General features: G+C 45.0%; 1 protein-coding gene across 1 annotated transcript in view; it reads left to right on the top strand.

Moving 5' to 3' along the window:
* Positions 1-15,870, top strand: part of mib1 (MIB E3 ubiquitin protein ligase 1) — a 45,319-nt gene that overhangs the window by 5,886 nt on the left and 23,563 nt on the right. Inside the window, exons 6-10 of the mRNA XM_029453295.1 lie at positions 986-1,130; positions 1,255-1,388; positions 2,221-2,328; positions 2,452-2,649; positions 2,785-2,936. Of these exons, the coding sequence (XP_029309155.1) occupies positions 986-1,130; positions 1,255-1,388; positions 2,221-2,328; positions 2,452-2,649; positions 2,785-2,936 (737 nt within the window). The remainder of the gene's footprint in view (positions 1-985; positions 1,131-1,254; positions 1,389-2,220; positions 2,329-2,451; positions 2,650-2,784; positions 2,937-15,870) is intronic.

Raw genomic sequence — 15,870 nt, 5'->3', positions numbered from 1 at the left:
GTAAACCGTGGCTGTTCATATCGGCAACAGACATTTTTTTGTTTAGCTTTTTTTATTGGCACTTTCACAATGACACAATTTGTATGCAAATTCTATAAAATTAGGCTCAATTCATATCGCTGCTGTTTTCCTCACACTCAGCCGTGCCAGACCATCATCTTCTTCTTTTTTAAATAAATGTTGCAGTATTACTAACATGCAGAAGCACAATTCCTCCCCTCAAATCACTCCATGGCTGTGTTGCTGCCAATTTCTTTGTAGTTATCTTTATTTGATCTTGACACGACTTTATTCTCCCCTTTTTATCAAGAAGTTTGTCCCTCGCTGCCCAGCACGCCTAGGGTTATGTAACGCCGGTCTACTCCAATATGCCACTTGTCCCTGCCAAACAGGCCCCCCTTGGCAGCTAATGAGCCTTAAAAACCCTGAGATGGGTTGTAGCTTTGATCACTAACCATGGCTGTTTGTCGCCCCGCTGCTGCTTCAACTGCAGCCGTCCCCATTATTGATGGCATCCTCCAGGACAGACCCGACTCGACAGACTCAAAGTGCCTCTTTCTCATACAGCCAAGATTGAGATGATATGATTCAAAATTGGAAAGCGTTTTGCTCCGTCTTCTCCGTATTGTCTGTATAGATGAAGAACAGTCGAGCCAGAAGAAGGCTCTCTTTTATTTTTATTTTATCGTGCAAGTAAATATACTCTGAATAATAACACAGTTCACATCTGTAATATGTCGCTTTGTTTCTTTCTGTTTTGTTATACTTTTGCAACACTTTGTTTCTGCTCCGGGTTGGACAATTGCTTTGTTGAGCTGGTATTTTCCTCCTCTTTATCTTTTCCAGCCGTCCTCTCATTTATTGCTCTTTCTAACAATCTCGCTCCATCTTTGCTCTGCCACTTACAGGCTCTGTTACACAGAACATAGCCCAGAGACAGCAGCCCTCCATAAACTAATGAGTTTGTCGCAACATTTACCAACAGACCCTTGGCAAGGTGGGCCGTGTGCAGCAGATCTACTCCGACAGTGACCTGAAGGTTGAGGTTTGTGGAACTTCTTGGACGTACAATCCCGCCGCCGTCACCAAGATCGCCCCGTCTGGCTCTGCTGTCAGCAACGCCTCTGGAGGTATGTATGAACATGCACTGCTGACATAGCGAGAGACTCATCTTCGTTCGTTGTCCTCACTGCTCCCTGTTCTTCCGACATCTGCACGCAATCACCTTCTGCTGTTTTCCCCTTGTATGAGCAGAGCGTCTGTCTCAGTTGCTTAAAAAACTATTTGAGACACAAGAGTCCGGAGACATCAACGAGGAGCTGGTCAAGGCGGCAGCCAATGGCGACCTGGCCAAGGTGGAGGACATTCTTAAGAGACCCGAAGTGGACGTAAGTGCTCAACATATTGTATTTTATGATGAGCAACTGCTGGATTTCTAGATGGGTTTTTGATGAACTCTAGGTCATTTTGGCATTGAATATTTACTGACGATCTGAGTACATTGATAATTGAAGCTGGAATATCCCCGGCTTTGCGCTGCTCTCAGTATATTGAGGGAGGCTGAGAGTCTCCCAGGAAAGGGCTCCGAGATCCTCCCACTCCTGCACCTCTCTCAATCTGAAAAGCATTAAGGCTGGGCCCAGAGGAGGCACCAAGGAGCATTGGCGTGTACTGCAGCACAAAACCCAATTCACTCTTAAAATCAAGATGAGATGTACAAACCCCATTTGGTTGCACATTGTGTTCTGACACGGGCTATAGGACAGGGAAAACAACCCGTTTGTCACAGGACAGAAGCCTGTGCCCTGTATAGACTATGAGAGCTGGTTACGTCAAGTCTGCAATTCTGTCCTCACTCAGAGAGCAAGAGAGAGTGAATGAGTGTGTGCGTCAGTGGCGAGGGCTGGCCAGATGCCCGACTGCCTTTCAGTGGAATTATTTGCTTAAAGCTGAGCACACTGAGCTTGGCCAAGTGATCCGCCTGCCAGGACAAGAGACGTCTCGAGACTCCCAAAGGAGCCCACATTAATATTTATGCTCTGAGTTTTTGCAGTGCTGCAGTTGCTGATGAAACATGCACACACAGCCATGCATGCACATCCACACATACAAACGCTTAAACACACCCTCGCCCATCTCTCAGCCCCTCAGGTGAACAGCTAATTCAGTCGATGCTTACCTAAACGTGACATTGACGTGCATCTTGTTATGTGTTGACAGGTGAACGGGCAGTGTGCTGGACACACCGCGATGCAGGCAGCCAGTCAGAATGGTCACGTGGACGTCCTAAAGCTGCTGCTGAAACACAACGTTGACCTAGAAGCTGAGGTTCGTATAATTAAATAATCCATATTCTTACTTCTCATAAAGGCATCTTAGCCTATGCTAATCGATGTCGTCCACTCACGGACATAACACCGAGTCTTCATGCGGGTGTGTCACTGTTCTCAGGACAAAGATGGAGACCGGGCAGTGCACCACGCATCCTTTGGTGATGAGGGCTCTGTCATTGAGGTGCTGCAGAGGGGCGGTGCCGACTTGAATGCCAGGAACAAGCGAAGGCAGACTCCATTACACATAGCTGTCAACAAGGGCCACCTGCAGGTGGTCAAAACCCTGCTGGACTTTGGCTGCCACCCCAGCCTTCAGGTATATATCAACACGACTTATTTACATATGAGAAATATCTTTGTGTCACAGTAAGGAGGACGTTTTAGGTCAGGGTTTGAATCCTACATTAGTACTGGAGTAGTAAGTAACACACAAGGTTTCCCTTTTTTTTAGGATTCGGAGGGGGACACACCCCTGCACGATGCCATAAGCAAGAAGAGAGATGACATGCTGTCAGTGCTGCTGGAGGCTGGGGCTGATGTCACCATCACCAACAACAACGGCTTCAATGCTTTGCATCATGCTGCCCTGCGAGGAAACCCCAGGTATGAGACACTCTCCTGCTCTCCAGATAACTTTCACACCTGTCTGGTGTCTACGAGGGACAAGGGCATGTTTAAGTGGAATCTGTGGAAAGAGCTCAATAAATAGCTGCTTAATGCTCTCAGTAGATTAGATATGCTGAATCCCTTCAGTATTGATGCACAAAGACGGACAAAGTGCTGAAAAAGTTTGTAAATATTGAGAAATCAGATTGGTGGTACTTAGATATTTTTAACCTTAAATAATGAATGCACACCAAAGTAGTGTTACAGTGTTTGTGTGACAGTCATACCAGAAATGTTATTATGATCAAGCCATATCAAACCTTTGAAAAATATCAGTCAAAGCTACAAGCACTAGACTTCATGTTTTTGCTTCTTAGCAGCCAGAGGATCACTAATCTGTTACTACTAATCCGTCACTTAATCATCCTCCATTGGAATGGAAGATGTGGACTCGCCACCTACAGGTCTCAACTAGGAGGCAGACTAGCTCCAGTCATTGACATAAACACATTTAGAATAACTGGCAAAGTCTCTTATTGAGGCATCAAAAGTGTGTAAAAGCACTTTTGTGCGTTAATTTGTTGGAAAGATCATTTTTTTTCTTATTGTAATCGCATAGTTAAATGTAGGAAAATATGCAAAACATATAGATGAAAGTTTCAGCATCTCCTAAACATTTTATGTAACGTTCTGCTGCAGTCTTACGTGCTGTTCCCCTTCTTTAACAGTAGTAAATCTAAAGATAAATCCACCACTTTATGGGGATATTTGAAATTCTTCCACAGATTCCACTTCAATTTAAAAGTAGTTCAAAGCCATTAAAACTAATCGAAGTTTAATTCTACTGCCTCACTGATCACATTTTATCCTGCTATGAAATGTACTCTGGGATCTCAATTTAGTTCGACATTGATTGAAGTTTGAAGCAGGCCTATAGGCTTCATCCGTCTCCCCAGCAGATGGTATGGTCTCAAATTGACATTAGACTACCTTTGAGGCCTTGAAAGCATCTGTCTTACGTTTTCCTTTTTTTTTGTATTAGTGTAGTTAATAGCCCTTGAAGTTCATTTGTTGTTTGGTTTCACTGTAATGCTGGTCCGTTCCTGTGTGCTGTGAGCAGAGGCTGGCCTGAAGCTGCTGGCCTGACGCTGCCGTCCTGTGCCGCAGCTGCAGCTCGCCTTGTCCTTGGCCATAGGTGTTTCTGTCTGTAGGAGATTACTATTCCCCTCTTTTGGCTGCTTGTATTCTTACCTCTCAACCATGAGCATATTCTAGATGGCTCCGTGAGATGACTGTCTGTATCAGGTTGATCAACCGGGTTCTCCTTTTTTTTTTTTTTTTTTTTTTTTTTAAATTGATGGGGATTGACCGTGTCAGCGGGACCGGAGCGGTTTCTAGAAAAGGTTAACAGCTACTTCCTGTGCCGAGCGCTAGCGGTGTGTACCTAATGTGGTTGCGCTTAAGCGTGGTTGTCCCAGGCTAAATGTCATTCCCCTTGACTGGCATTCATTTGTTTGGCATGAGGACAAATTGAATTGTGGTCAGAGGGCTGTGGAACACCTGCCTCCTGCCTGGCCAGACCCGCCCTCCACCTCTGGCACACTGCAGAAGAGATTGTCTAAAGCCAGTGACGGGTTTCCTGTGTGCTACATTCACCAAATGATTTGTCGATCGACTGAGAAATAAAGACTAACTATATAAAGGTTAAAATCAAGCCTAAAATTAGTTATTGGGTTGATCTCCATTGAAATGTATCAACATATAGATTTGAGTCACTTACAGATTTTAGGGGAATTTTAGGAAGATACAGATCTAAAGGAGATGCAGTGCTTGGAAAACAAAAGACAATCAGAAAAGGTTTTAACCAGATGGACATACAATTTACAAATAAAGTATGAACAGCTACAAAAAAGGCAAATAATTATAAAGTAAATGTAGTCTGTAATAATGTGTTTATTTTTAAATTTTTAGAAAAGATCTAAAACTAGCTTGCCCGATCCCCTTCGGCAGCTCGTTCCAGAGTTGATGATCCCTGAAATTGTATAATTAAATGTAATTATATAGATAAGCCTCTATCTGATTAATCCACATGTTAAATCTTTTTTCAAATTATACCCGATTAAAGGACAAAATTATCACGGAAAAAGAAATCACACGCACACACACACACACACACCACACACACAAAATTGGCCATATGGTCCGAAGTCCCAGCCTGACTTTATAGTGAGGGAAAACATATTACAAGGCTAATGTGTTGTCTTTTATTGCACTGCTTTTACACTTTAATGAATAAAGATAAACTTATTTAGGTAAGGTCGGAGACTGGCAGAGTGTAAACAAAACCGCTTGCATTATAGATATTAAAATGCAATGGGTGTGTAATGTGTAGACGTAAGCCAGGAATAAGAATGTAAAGGAGCAGAAAGCTGCTCCACTGTAGGAGTCATTGATTTAGCGGCAAAAAGTGCTGAAGCGCAGCATTTTCTATATCAGGCCTCCTGTTGTGTTGTGTGTGTGTGTGTGTGCGTGCGTTGCTTGCTTCGGTCCATGCCCTGTCCCCTTGCCTTCAGAGAAACGAAGATATATGTCGCCTTCTCCAGTCTGCCCATTTACTTTTATTTCACGCTCGAGCTCCTGCAATATCGGGGAGACAGTCCACAAGTCCTAAAGCCCTCGGAAATCTCTCCCTAGGTTGAAATGAAAGTACCTTGTCTGGTGTGTTTTTAGTGTAGAGGCAGTTGTTTTTCGATTGAGTGCTTAAAGGAATTCCTACCATAGAATCATATTTCAAAAAAGTGCATTTGACGACTGCCACGAAGAAGTTCTTGGAGTTGGAAGTTGATCAGAAGAACCTTGGATGAAGGATATGATACGACGCCCCTCTAGTTAAGGATTGATGGTATTACTGCTTCCTGATAGTAGGTGCGCTCTCCCTCCTCGTGTTTAGACTGAGCACTGGCACAGAATGTTCTGGGATACGTTGCTTCACAAGTCTAATCTCTATTTTCTCATCAGAACTATCACAATACAACTCCTATAGAAACAAGGAAGAAACCTCCACTTTGTGTTCTGTTACGCTTTCTCTTTCTGAAGTGATGGAAGTTATCAACATCACGTGCCAGCTGCAGCTCAAGAAGAGAGTTTGTTAGAGTTCCTGGTGTGTGTGTGTGTGTGTGTGTGTGTATTGTGTCTTATGTGCCTGGGTGTTTTTAAGAGCGCGGGTGGTTCTTCCAGCAGTGGACAGGAGATTGAGTAAGACGCATAGGAAAGGCCCTGCGGGTGACCGATGAATCTTTCAACTCGGAGTCCCAAATACAGAGACAAATCAAGTCTACCGACAGGGGTGCGGCAGGAACTGCGGAGTTCAACTATATTTCACCTTGTTCATTACTCACATGCACACCACTACATGTGTAGTGCAGTGTAAAGACACTTCCTCATAAATTAGACCTAGTTGTTAAGTTTTACAATTGCTAGTAAATTGAAAGTGCTGTTATAACCAGCAGTAACGTGTTGAAGAAAAGGATTTTCTCAGACATCCACGTTGTGTTTTCCCCCTGTGTGTGTGTGTGTGTGTGTGTGTGTGTGTGTGTGTGTGTGTGTGTGTGTGTGTGTGTTTACCGCAGCCTGAGCCTGCAAGGGGAGCCTGGCTCGTCTCTGTGTCTTTCCCTCGGGCTGCTAGAAGCCAGTAGCTGCTACAATACTGTAAACAATACGATTAATAGCCCATGACTCATAAACGGGCTCCAAACAAGCCCTGCAGCGGCGGTCTGTACCCTTTAACGTGTCACCTCCTTGTAATATTTGTCCTCCTCCCTCTCTCTCATATAGTGCTCAGCTTTCTTTTAATACGGCAACATACAGGCAAACCTCATATGGTAATCGAGGGCTCCGTAATCATTCACACTGTGCTCCAAATTGCAGTATTCCCAATTTAATGTCAGTACTAATAGGCAGCAGCGTAATGGTGATATTGTAACAGAGATCACAATTAGATGAAATATAGTGTTCTGGGCCGATGCAGACAAATTTGCGAAATGGGTCAAATGTTTGCGTTTCTAGTGGCTCGACGCTTTATTCACACGTTCTTCATGGCTGCCATTGATTGAATTAGGAGTTTTTCACCCTTTCTCTTGCTCATTTCAGACTAGGCTAATCAAGTCAGGCTACCGTAAATGGAGTAAGCCAGTGCCTCTTACATTACCCAAATAGATTTCATGGTTATTGGTCCATTAGAAAACACTTTAAATTCCAAAGAAAAGGGGAATACCGTACTATTTGCAATGAGTTAAATAAATAGTTAATAGATGCTATACCCACATCCTCAAATCAGTTTGAGTGATGAGATGAGCTGAAATAAATTACAGCTTTTACATCAATATCCAAACAAATAATTCAGGATTGTTTTTGGTGGCTATGTTTTAAATTTTCTGTGTTTTAAGAAAAGGTCACTTTGACCTAGGCGTTAAGCACCAAATTAGGAAGGCAAAAGCAATAAAAGGAGGGAGACACAGTGTGAAGGGGGGGGGGGGGTTTGATCTGCTTGCCTGTTCTGCTTGCCTGTTCTGCAGTAACAGCGAGTGAACGTGCGAGACTGTAACTGTTTGTGAGCCGCCTGTGATTTGTGCGTTCAGCTTCTGTCCTCTAGACTCTGGCTCTCGTCTACAGCAGCTTGTCCAACATCACTGCAGGAGGCTTCAGTGGAAGGGGGCCAAAGAGTTTTTATGTGTGGATTGTACAGTCTCTAAACAACTATATTTTGCCCCTTTTTTATTTTATTTCTTGTACTCTTATTCTTCAGATCTCTTTACAATGCCATTATACCCCTGCTGGACTGCATTGGTTGTCTCCTTTTTCTCCCCCCCCCCCCCCCCCCCCCTTTGGCCTATTCCCACTCGCAGTGTAATTGGCTGTCAGTGACAGTCAGTTTAGGAGGCGTCTTAGCAAGACAGCTGTACAGACATGTGAGTGCTGTGTTTCTGAAATAGCGCACGCTGCACATCCACCCCCCCCCCCCCCCCCCCCCCCCTGCTATTTTTGAAACAGCCATTGATAGTGTGGTCAGAATATCAATCCCGTCGAGGCAGAGAGGTAACACTCAGTCAGGAAAGTGGACCAAAGTTTTGAAGCTGGGATTGGTTTCTTTATTAGTCAAAACAAATTAGACAGGTTTAGCATTGAACATGACAATTACCTAACACTCCAGATGTTATTGGTAGAGGAAAGCCATAAGCCAGACAGTCATCATCAAGAGGTGGCCCGCTGCCATTACAGGGATTGTGTTGAAGGCGTTGCAGCGAAAGGACCTCCTGTAGTCATCAAAGCATAGCTACAGCTGGTTGAAGGGGACCAAATCCATTCAAGAGGTGATTTGGTTCCATTTTACCAGCTTTAGCAAAGCATTGTGGAATCACTGTTTCAGAGACGGACATGGGCACTGCTGTGAAGTGAAGTGAAGTGTGTCAAAGGCTCTGCTGCAAGGAAGTTTTATCCAGAAAAAGAGCTGAGCAGAGAAAGGCCATATTGCATTTAAACATCTTATTAAAACCTGAGATATGGGTTAGCGCACCATGTCCACCCACTAGTTGAAATGGACAATGCTCCTTCTCTCTCTCTCTCTCTCTCCTGCTTTTTCTTCTGCATGTTCACCTTCACCCACTCTGTGTGACATACGTTACATTTAGCACACTACACCCCATTTACCACCACACCAATAACACACAGGTACAGTTGATCAAGCTTACCTGACTTTCTCCTTTGCTTGCCTCCCAGGCACTCTATTTATCCTCCTCGCTATCTTTTTAAGTTTTATGCTTGCCCCCCCCCTCCCAGAGAGTGAGAAAAATTGTTCCCTGAGAAAAGGATAATAATAATCTGTGGCAGTGCACTTGAGTCAAATGTCCTGGAGTCATGAAGCAATTACAGGCTCTGACAGATGGGCCCTGCTTCAAGCACGCTGCCGCTGCGGTCACCGAGACGGCCAACAGACAAATGCAGAGGCATAACCACATACACAAGCTCTCTCACTCACGCTCCTACAGCAGCACTCTGGGGTGTCAAGTCACAACATTAATTTAAACCAGTCATTTAAGTCCCAGAGACTGATTTGTAGTGTAGATGGTGCTGTTTGAACAGCGACTGAGGGCAGGGCTCTACTGTAGTACAGTATTGTAACATTTTCTCCAAAGAATCTATCCCTGTCCTTAAAACAAAAGAATCACAGTAGCACCCATGTAAATAACTTTTGATTATGTTTAATGCTTAAATCTTATGGTAGTTCTAGTCAATCATTAACTCAATAAACTGTTAATACTACATTAAACATTTCCACATTTTAGCCATTTAATTAAGAGTTGTTGTCTCACCGCTGCAGTATTTGTCGATCTTTGCACAAAGACGCAGTTAAGTGACATTTATAAGGCCCTTTTTTCCCCCAGCTTTCATTATCATTTATCGTAATAAATGTTCCTTTGACACTATTTTGCAAAAGGACTATGAAACATAGGTCAGCTGTTATAATTATTGACTTTTCTGTCGAGGCCCAAATGAGGTTCTCAGAGTGGCCAACGACAGCTGAGTGATATACCGCACTGCTTGTAGACAGGATGGAGGTCAATGTAGGGCCAGCTTGATATGGCACACCAGCGGCAGGTCTATTTGTAACATACACATTCATGCTTGCTCACTTACACACACAAGGCCTCTCAGTCACTCAGAGTCAGGTGACCAGGCAGCTCACCTCGTCTAAGGGCCATAACAGGGCAAAAGCAGGGGGGACGACAGGCGCTCAGCATTTGATAATGTCAGCATCTGCTGCGTTTGTCACTCAGACATGCATTTTGTTGCTATTGAGGGCCTGGAAGAAACACGCAGTGCAAGCCATGCACTCCTACACGCCTCTGATGTCTTGACAGAAAAGAGCTAGATAGAATATCATGACATGCAGATGGATCTGAACGGTGTAATGGCCTAAAAATGCAGCTTCATTCTGATGCTCTCCTTAAAAAAAGACGAATGAAATGTATTTGAATCTGGGCTGAGGTGGCCCTGTTCTGGAAATACAATTAAAAAAAATGTTCATACATAGATTTATAGGCTACAATTAATTTTTGTGTTTTTTTTTTTTTACTTTGTCGGTAAAAGAATGCAGATTATTAGCGTTTGTATCAGTTGTGTCATCTCAGCTTAGATATTTATTTTATTGAAGGGAAATAGAGTAAGTCAGCCGTCCACTTGGCATATTAATCAGTACACCTTTTCATTGCTCCACTGCGGGAGAGATTGTGTAGGCACTGATACATCTCCGCCTGCCGCATCTATAACAACATTATAATGAAGGAAAGTAAATCTCATTTTATGAGAATTAGTTTTATCCAAGGTTTACTTAAGTTAGTGGTGTATTTTAAAAAAAATGTATATCAAGTTTTGTTGAGCCACTAATTATCTAATATTTTTTAATCAAATTGTAATAATTATTTGTTCCATATTAAAAAAAAATGTCATGCTTTTTGAAGCTAGAGCCATTATAGAGTGGGGGGGGAAACATTTTAGTAAAGCAGTGTATCTACATTAAAGGGGTTTAAAGAAACCTGTGCTCAAACGGGTACAGGGATTGTCTATGATCCTAGCACAGGCCAGAGAGGGGGTCAGAATAGGTGAAACTGCTAGATATGAATAGCTCGCCGTGCAAACTACTTCCCCCTCCCCCCCCCCCCCACTCCCCTCGCTTCATTTCTCTCTGTCCCTCTGTCCATATTCTGTTGCCTTTTATTTGTTTGAAGCAGTCAACAATTGGAATCAGCTGACAGGCCAGAGTTGACTCTGATCCTGTATTGTCACTTTTTGATGGTCTAATCTGACTGCCATGCAGCCCAGCAAAGCATTTGGCAAGCATAGCAAACGTGAACAATGAGAGCAGGAATCGGAGGAAGGGAGGGGGAGCACGGGGCAGCCGGGTTGATGTGGGGTGGGGGTGCGGATAAGGGTAGCGGCATAAAGGGAGAGCAGTGATAGTTAAACACACAAGATTGTTAACACGGAAGCCATATGATACAGCAGTAGGATATAGCCAGCTTGTGGCAGCAGCAACGTCAGTCCCTTGTTCATTCTGCCTCCTCAGCAACTATTTCCTGCCCTTTTTTTCGTTGCATGTAAAACTGCCAGAAACAATGGCAGAGTTTTGGTCCAATTCACCTGGCTTTCTTTTCCCCTAGAGTCCTGTGGGCGCACTGGATAAGATTATGGTATTAATGTTCAGAAGCAGCTCCAGCATACCACTCACTGCTTGCTGAAGTTGGTTCTAAGTTGCAGCTGGCTGAATTTCAAGGGCTGTAATGCAGTAAAATCGCCCAATAATGAAAGGAGGCCCTGTTCATATGGCGATGTCACAAGGCAACTATTTGCCCATAGTTGGTGTAGGTGGCTAAAGTAGTGCACTAAACTAAAACTGCCGACAGAGAAAGCTCAAAACATGATTGCTATCATTTTATATGCTAACTTACATAATTGTCCAATGAATTGTTGCCATATCTTGGATGAGAGGTTTTTATTGGCCAAGTCAGCCAGTTTTAGAAAGCAGCAAGTTCCCTACAGCGAATATTGCTGCAGTGAGACTGCCCAGAGACAGTATAGCTAATGTATGAGCCTTACCACTCACATTCATTCTCTCTCTCTCTCTCTCTCTCTCTCTCTCTCTCTCTCTCTCTCTCTCTCTCTCTCTCTCTCTCTCTCCCCCCCCCCCTCTCTTTCTTTGCCTGCTATTTTCACTCACACTATGATCACAGTCGTATTAACAATCTGCAAAGCACAAACAAATCCTCAGACACTGCTGTCCAACATCATTTTCCAAGAACGAGGGCCAGCACCTCACCAAGAATACATACTTCTTTACATTCCATAGCTATCATATGTTCATATGGGTACATAAAGAAGTATGTACACCAAGGAGGTAATCTTAAGTATGAAATTGTCTCACCTTTCGCCAAGGTCAGGAAGTTATTAGCAGCACATTTTTCCTCACCGTTTTCTCTCCCAAGTATGGTAGTGTGCACCGTAAGGTGACTTTGAGTGTAAATTCAGTTCAACACTCAAGGCTTTCCTTTGGTTGCCATGTAAGGCTGAACAGCCAGTCCCCCCGCCCCTGAACATAACAGAAGTTTTGCAGTCCATACCATAGTCGACTGTCCCGGCGACCCCCGCTGTCCTCCAGAAAACTGTGAGAAACAGCAGGATCAGGGTGTGGAATACAAGCGCCCCTTTTTCTCATTTTACTTTTTTTTTTTTTTTTTTTTTTGCTGCAGTTAGAAGGTGGTCTTTTTCTCTTTCCAGGAAAAATGTTGAGGAGGTAGATTAAGGGGTTGGACAAAAACAGCAGCAGTGATGGGAAGAGTTCTCTCGTTGATAGAAAGTCCATGGTGTGAGATGCCTCTGTGTGCACCTTGTCTTGTATGATGATCATCTGCTCTGGACCGTGTGTCCTGGGAACAGGGGTGCACCTATAAGCTGATTGGCCCCGCTGACACACTAAACATTTTCACTTCTCTCCTCCCACTTCTCTTTCAGCCTGCCTCCCTCACCGCCATCTCGTTCTCCTATTTCACCCCCACTTTCTATATCCATTCTCCTTTCCTATCTCTCACTATGACCAATATGTAGCTCGTCCCTGTCCCCCCGTCTCTCTTGTGTCAGCAACGTCCCCAGTGGCTAGCTGGAGCGCTTGCTGATGTTTGAAAACGAGGGTGATCCAAGTGGAACAGGAAGCTATTGTGAGCAGGATTTGGGCTTTAGGCGCAGAGGCAGGCCATAGGTCACATGAAGGCGCTAATGCCCACTCAGCACTTGTGGATTGGTCCTGGCTATACCACCCCCCTCTCTCTCTCATTCTCTTTTTCTCTCTCTGTACTATGTTCTCTCTCTTCCCTCACACGGATCCCTGTTTTTATCGTCATCTTCTCTCACTTCCTTTTTTCCTCTGATCCAACCTCACCTGTCTGTGTTTACAGAGAAACCTGCTGTTCTATTGCAGAGGGGTTGGAACAGATCAATGACCATTTGCATGGTGGCGAGAATTGTTCAGCAAGTCTCTAATGAATCTTTGCCCCACACCAACACATTCCACAAGTCGACACTGCCTCCAAACACGCTTAGCTGGCCAGCAGGCTAGATGCTGAGGCAATGGGTGTAAAATGAAAAATACATTAGGGAAAAGACTAGCTTAGGTTTGAGTTTGGAGACTTGGTGGCAGAGAGCTGAATAAATGGGAAAACTGGTGCAATGTCTTTGCAGTAGAAAGGGTTTGGAATAGCAATGAGGGGAGGTTGAACTGACGGTGATAGTTGGTGGATGAGCCTGGTCCTAAAGGTGTGACGTCCTGTTTAGGAAATGTCACAGCCACCCGAGAGGGTGAGCAAATAGGAGAGAGAGAGAGAGGGGGTGAAATTCCTTCCTACACACAGCGGGATGAAGGTTGGGGAACGTCAACCAGCGAATTAGCCCGGTGGTTGTTGTGTCTGTTCTGGTTTGGGCGATAGCACTGCAGTACTGTGTGCCCTGCATGCCCTGCTTAGCCTATAGCAATCCGTTACAGAGAGGGAGAGAATAAACTGGGTTACTACCCTAAGTGCTGTGGGTTCAGCCAGTGACACACATCTACTCAGCCAACCATTGCTGCCCAATATCCCCTCCTGCCCATCCTCACCTTCCTCCCCCCCACATCTGTGTTAATACACTTCTCACAGCTGTGTGCCGTCAATCTGCTTCCCCCCCCCCTCCCCGTTCAGCACTCCCGACCTGCCCCGCTCTTCATTATTCTGATGCTTCGTCATCCCTCTGGCCGCCACATTCCATCCTTCCGCCCCATTCAGCCAACCTTGGACTCAAAAGTGTCACATGTCCTCAAACTTACCTCCCATCAATTAAGAATGGCAGTGACCCCCCCCCCCCCCCCCCCCCCCTCAGTTAAATTGAAAAGTGGTCTGGTAAGACCACCAAAAAAATAGACTCAAAAAGATATTTAAAAAAGACAAAAAAAAGAAGAAGAAGAACATATTAAAAGTCCCAGTAATTATAGTATCCTTTAGTCATGGTGATAAAAACCTCTTGGAAGGTGTCGGACGCAGAGGGCGAATTGTGCATAAGGGAATGTCTCTCCACACCAGTCTGAGTTAACGAGTCCGTCATTAGATAGCGGCAGGGCTGCAACCATGAAGCCTAATGAGCCAAAGAGCTCTGCTGCTGCAGCATGTCCGGCAAGTGCCAGGAACACACGAGAGAGAGAGAGAGAGAGAGAGAGAGGAGAGAGAGGGAGAGAGAGGGAGAGAGAGAGAGAGAGAGAGAGGGGGAGAGAGAGAGAGAGAGAGAGAGAGGGAGAGAGAGAGTGCAAGACAAGGGAGGGAGGGAGAAGGAACAAGATGAGAGAGATAGAGTGGAGAGTGCAAAAAACAGGGCTAAAATCCATGTGGACCATAGCAACTCCCCAGCCTCCCCTTTCCCTCTTCCACCTCCTCCTGTATCCTCTCCATACTTTTTTTTTTTTTTTTTTTTAAAGCCTTTATTTCTTTCCTTCTTTTAAGACAAGAGTAACACGAGAAGAGAAAAAAAGCTCAAAGGTGGTCTCTGGTTAAGTTCTGTCCCAGTGCTGCTGCTGCAGAACAGTGCATTCCACTCCCCCTTTCGACTACGCGACTCACAGGCAAACCATGCGGTTAATAACTGATCGCATCCGAAGAAGAGATTGGGAAGAGACAGGACAGGAGACATCAAGGCCCGTCAGGGGTAAACTCCGTCCGAAAGCGAAGGAAGAGCATATATTACCTGTCAGATCAGTTTCTTATCTGAGTTGCTCCTTCTCTCTTCCCCTTCTCTCCTCCTCTTCCCGTAGTGAAGAGAGCCATAATGACCTAGAGAGCGCTCCAGCTGCTGCAGCCATCGTGTGTGCCGGGTGCACGCCTGACTCGCTGAATCAGCTTCTATGATTGGGGGGAGGAGGGGTGGTGGCGGGCGGGCGGGTTGAGTGCCAGAGTCAGTGAGGGGAGGAGGGGGGAAAGGAGAGAAAGTGGGCATACGCACACACATTCCCATACAAACACAAGTCATACCTTTAGAAGAGGAAGATGTGGGGCTGACATGAAGAGCTGCCATTTGAAAAAAAAGGGGGAGGTAGAGAGAGAAGAGTGGGGGAAGGAGGGGGGGGAAAAAAAATCTGCAGCACTCTCCTCTCCATCATGTGCATTCTGAGGGGGAGAGCAGGGAGGATGCCCTGGTCGGTGGAGGAGGCGGAAAGTGTACCAACCATCCTCCCACCCTGCCTTTTTCTTATTCCATCGACACACACACACTGTCCCCGAGCTTTATCTTACTCCTAAAATGCGCTTTTTATTATTCAGTGTAACTTTATACAACGGCTTAGAAGAGGGAGTTTACTGAATGTTTGAGAGCAGAATTGTGATTGAGGTGGCTGTGCCTCTGCAGTAGAAGACAGCTGTACTTTTAATAGTCCTTCGCAATCCATGCAAATTTGATTACCATTGTCAGGGACTAAAGACTGAGACTATTGCAATATCTTTTTGGTATATGCAGCTTCTTGATAGTGCATCTCCTGGGTCACCTTTTTACGAGGAAAAGATCAAGTAGCGATGCTGCCGCAGTTTGGAGGGCAGAGAGCACAGGAAGAACACAGTGGCAGCAAATTAGGGACGCGAGGTCAACCAGCCAAAGGCTTCCCCCCACCCCACAGCGAGGAGGGCTAAGCTGAACTGTTAGCACTTTGTGGGAAGCCAAGCATTTGAAGCATGCCTCGGCCCCTGTTGCCGGGCTGCTCCTGTATCTTGTCTCACCACCTCCCTGACCATATTTAGTCAAGCAGTGCAAAAAATAGTTCCCGCTCCGCTCCACTCAACTCTGCTTCTCTCCTTGCCTCACCCCCCTCTCT

Source organism: Cottoperca gobio, chromosome 17 (genome assembly GCF_900634415.1).
Source record: "Cottoperca gobio chromosome 17, fCotGob3.1, whole genome shotgun sequence".
In the NCBI taxonomy this organism is placed as follows: Eukaryota; Metazoa; Chordata; class Actinopteri; order Perciformes; family Bovichtidae; genus Cottoperca; species Cottoperca gobio.
This window is presented reverse-complemented; position numbering and strand designations above follow the sequence as displayed.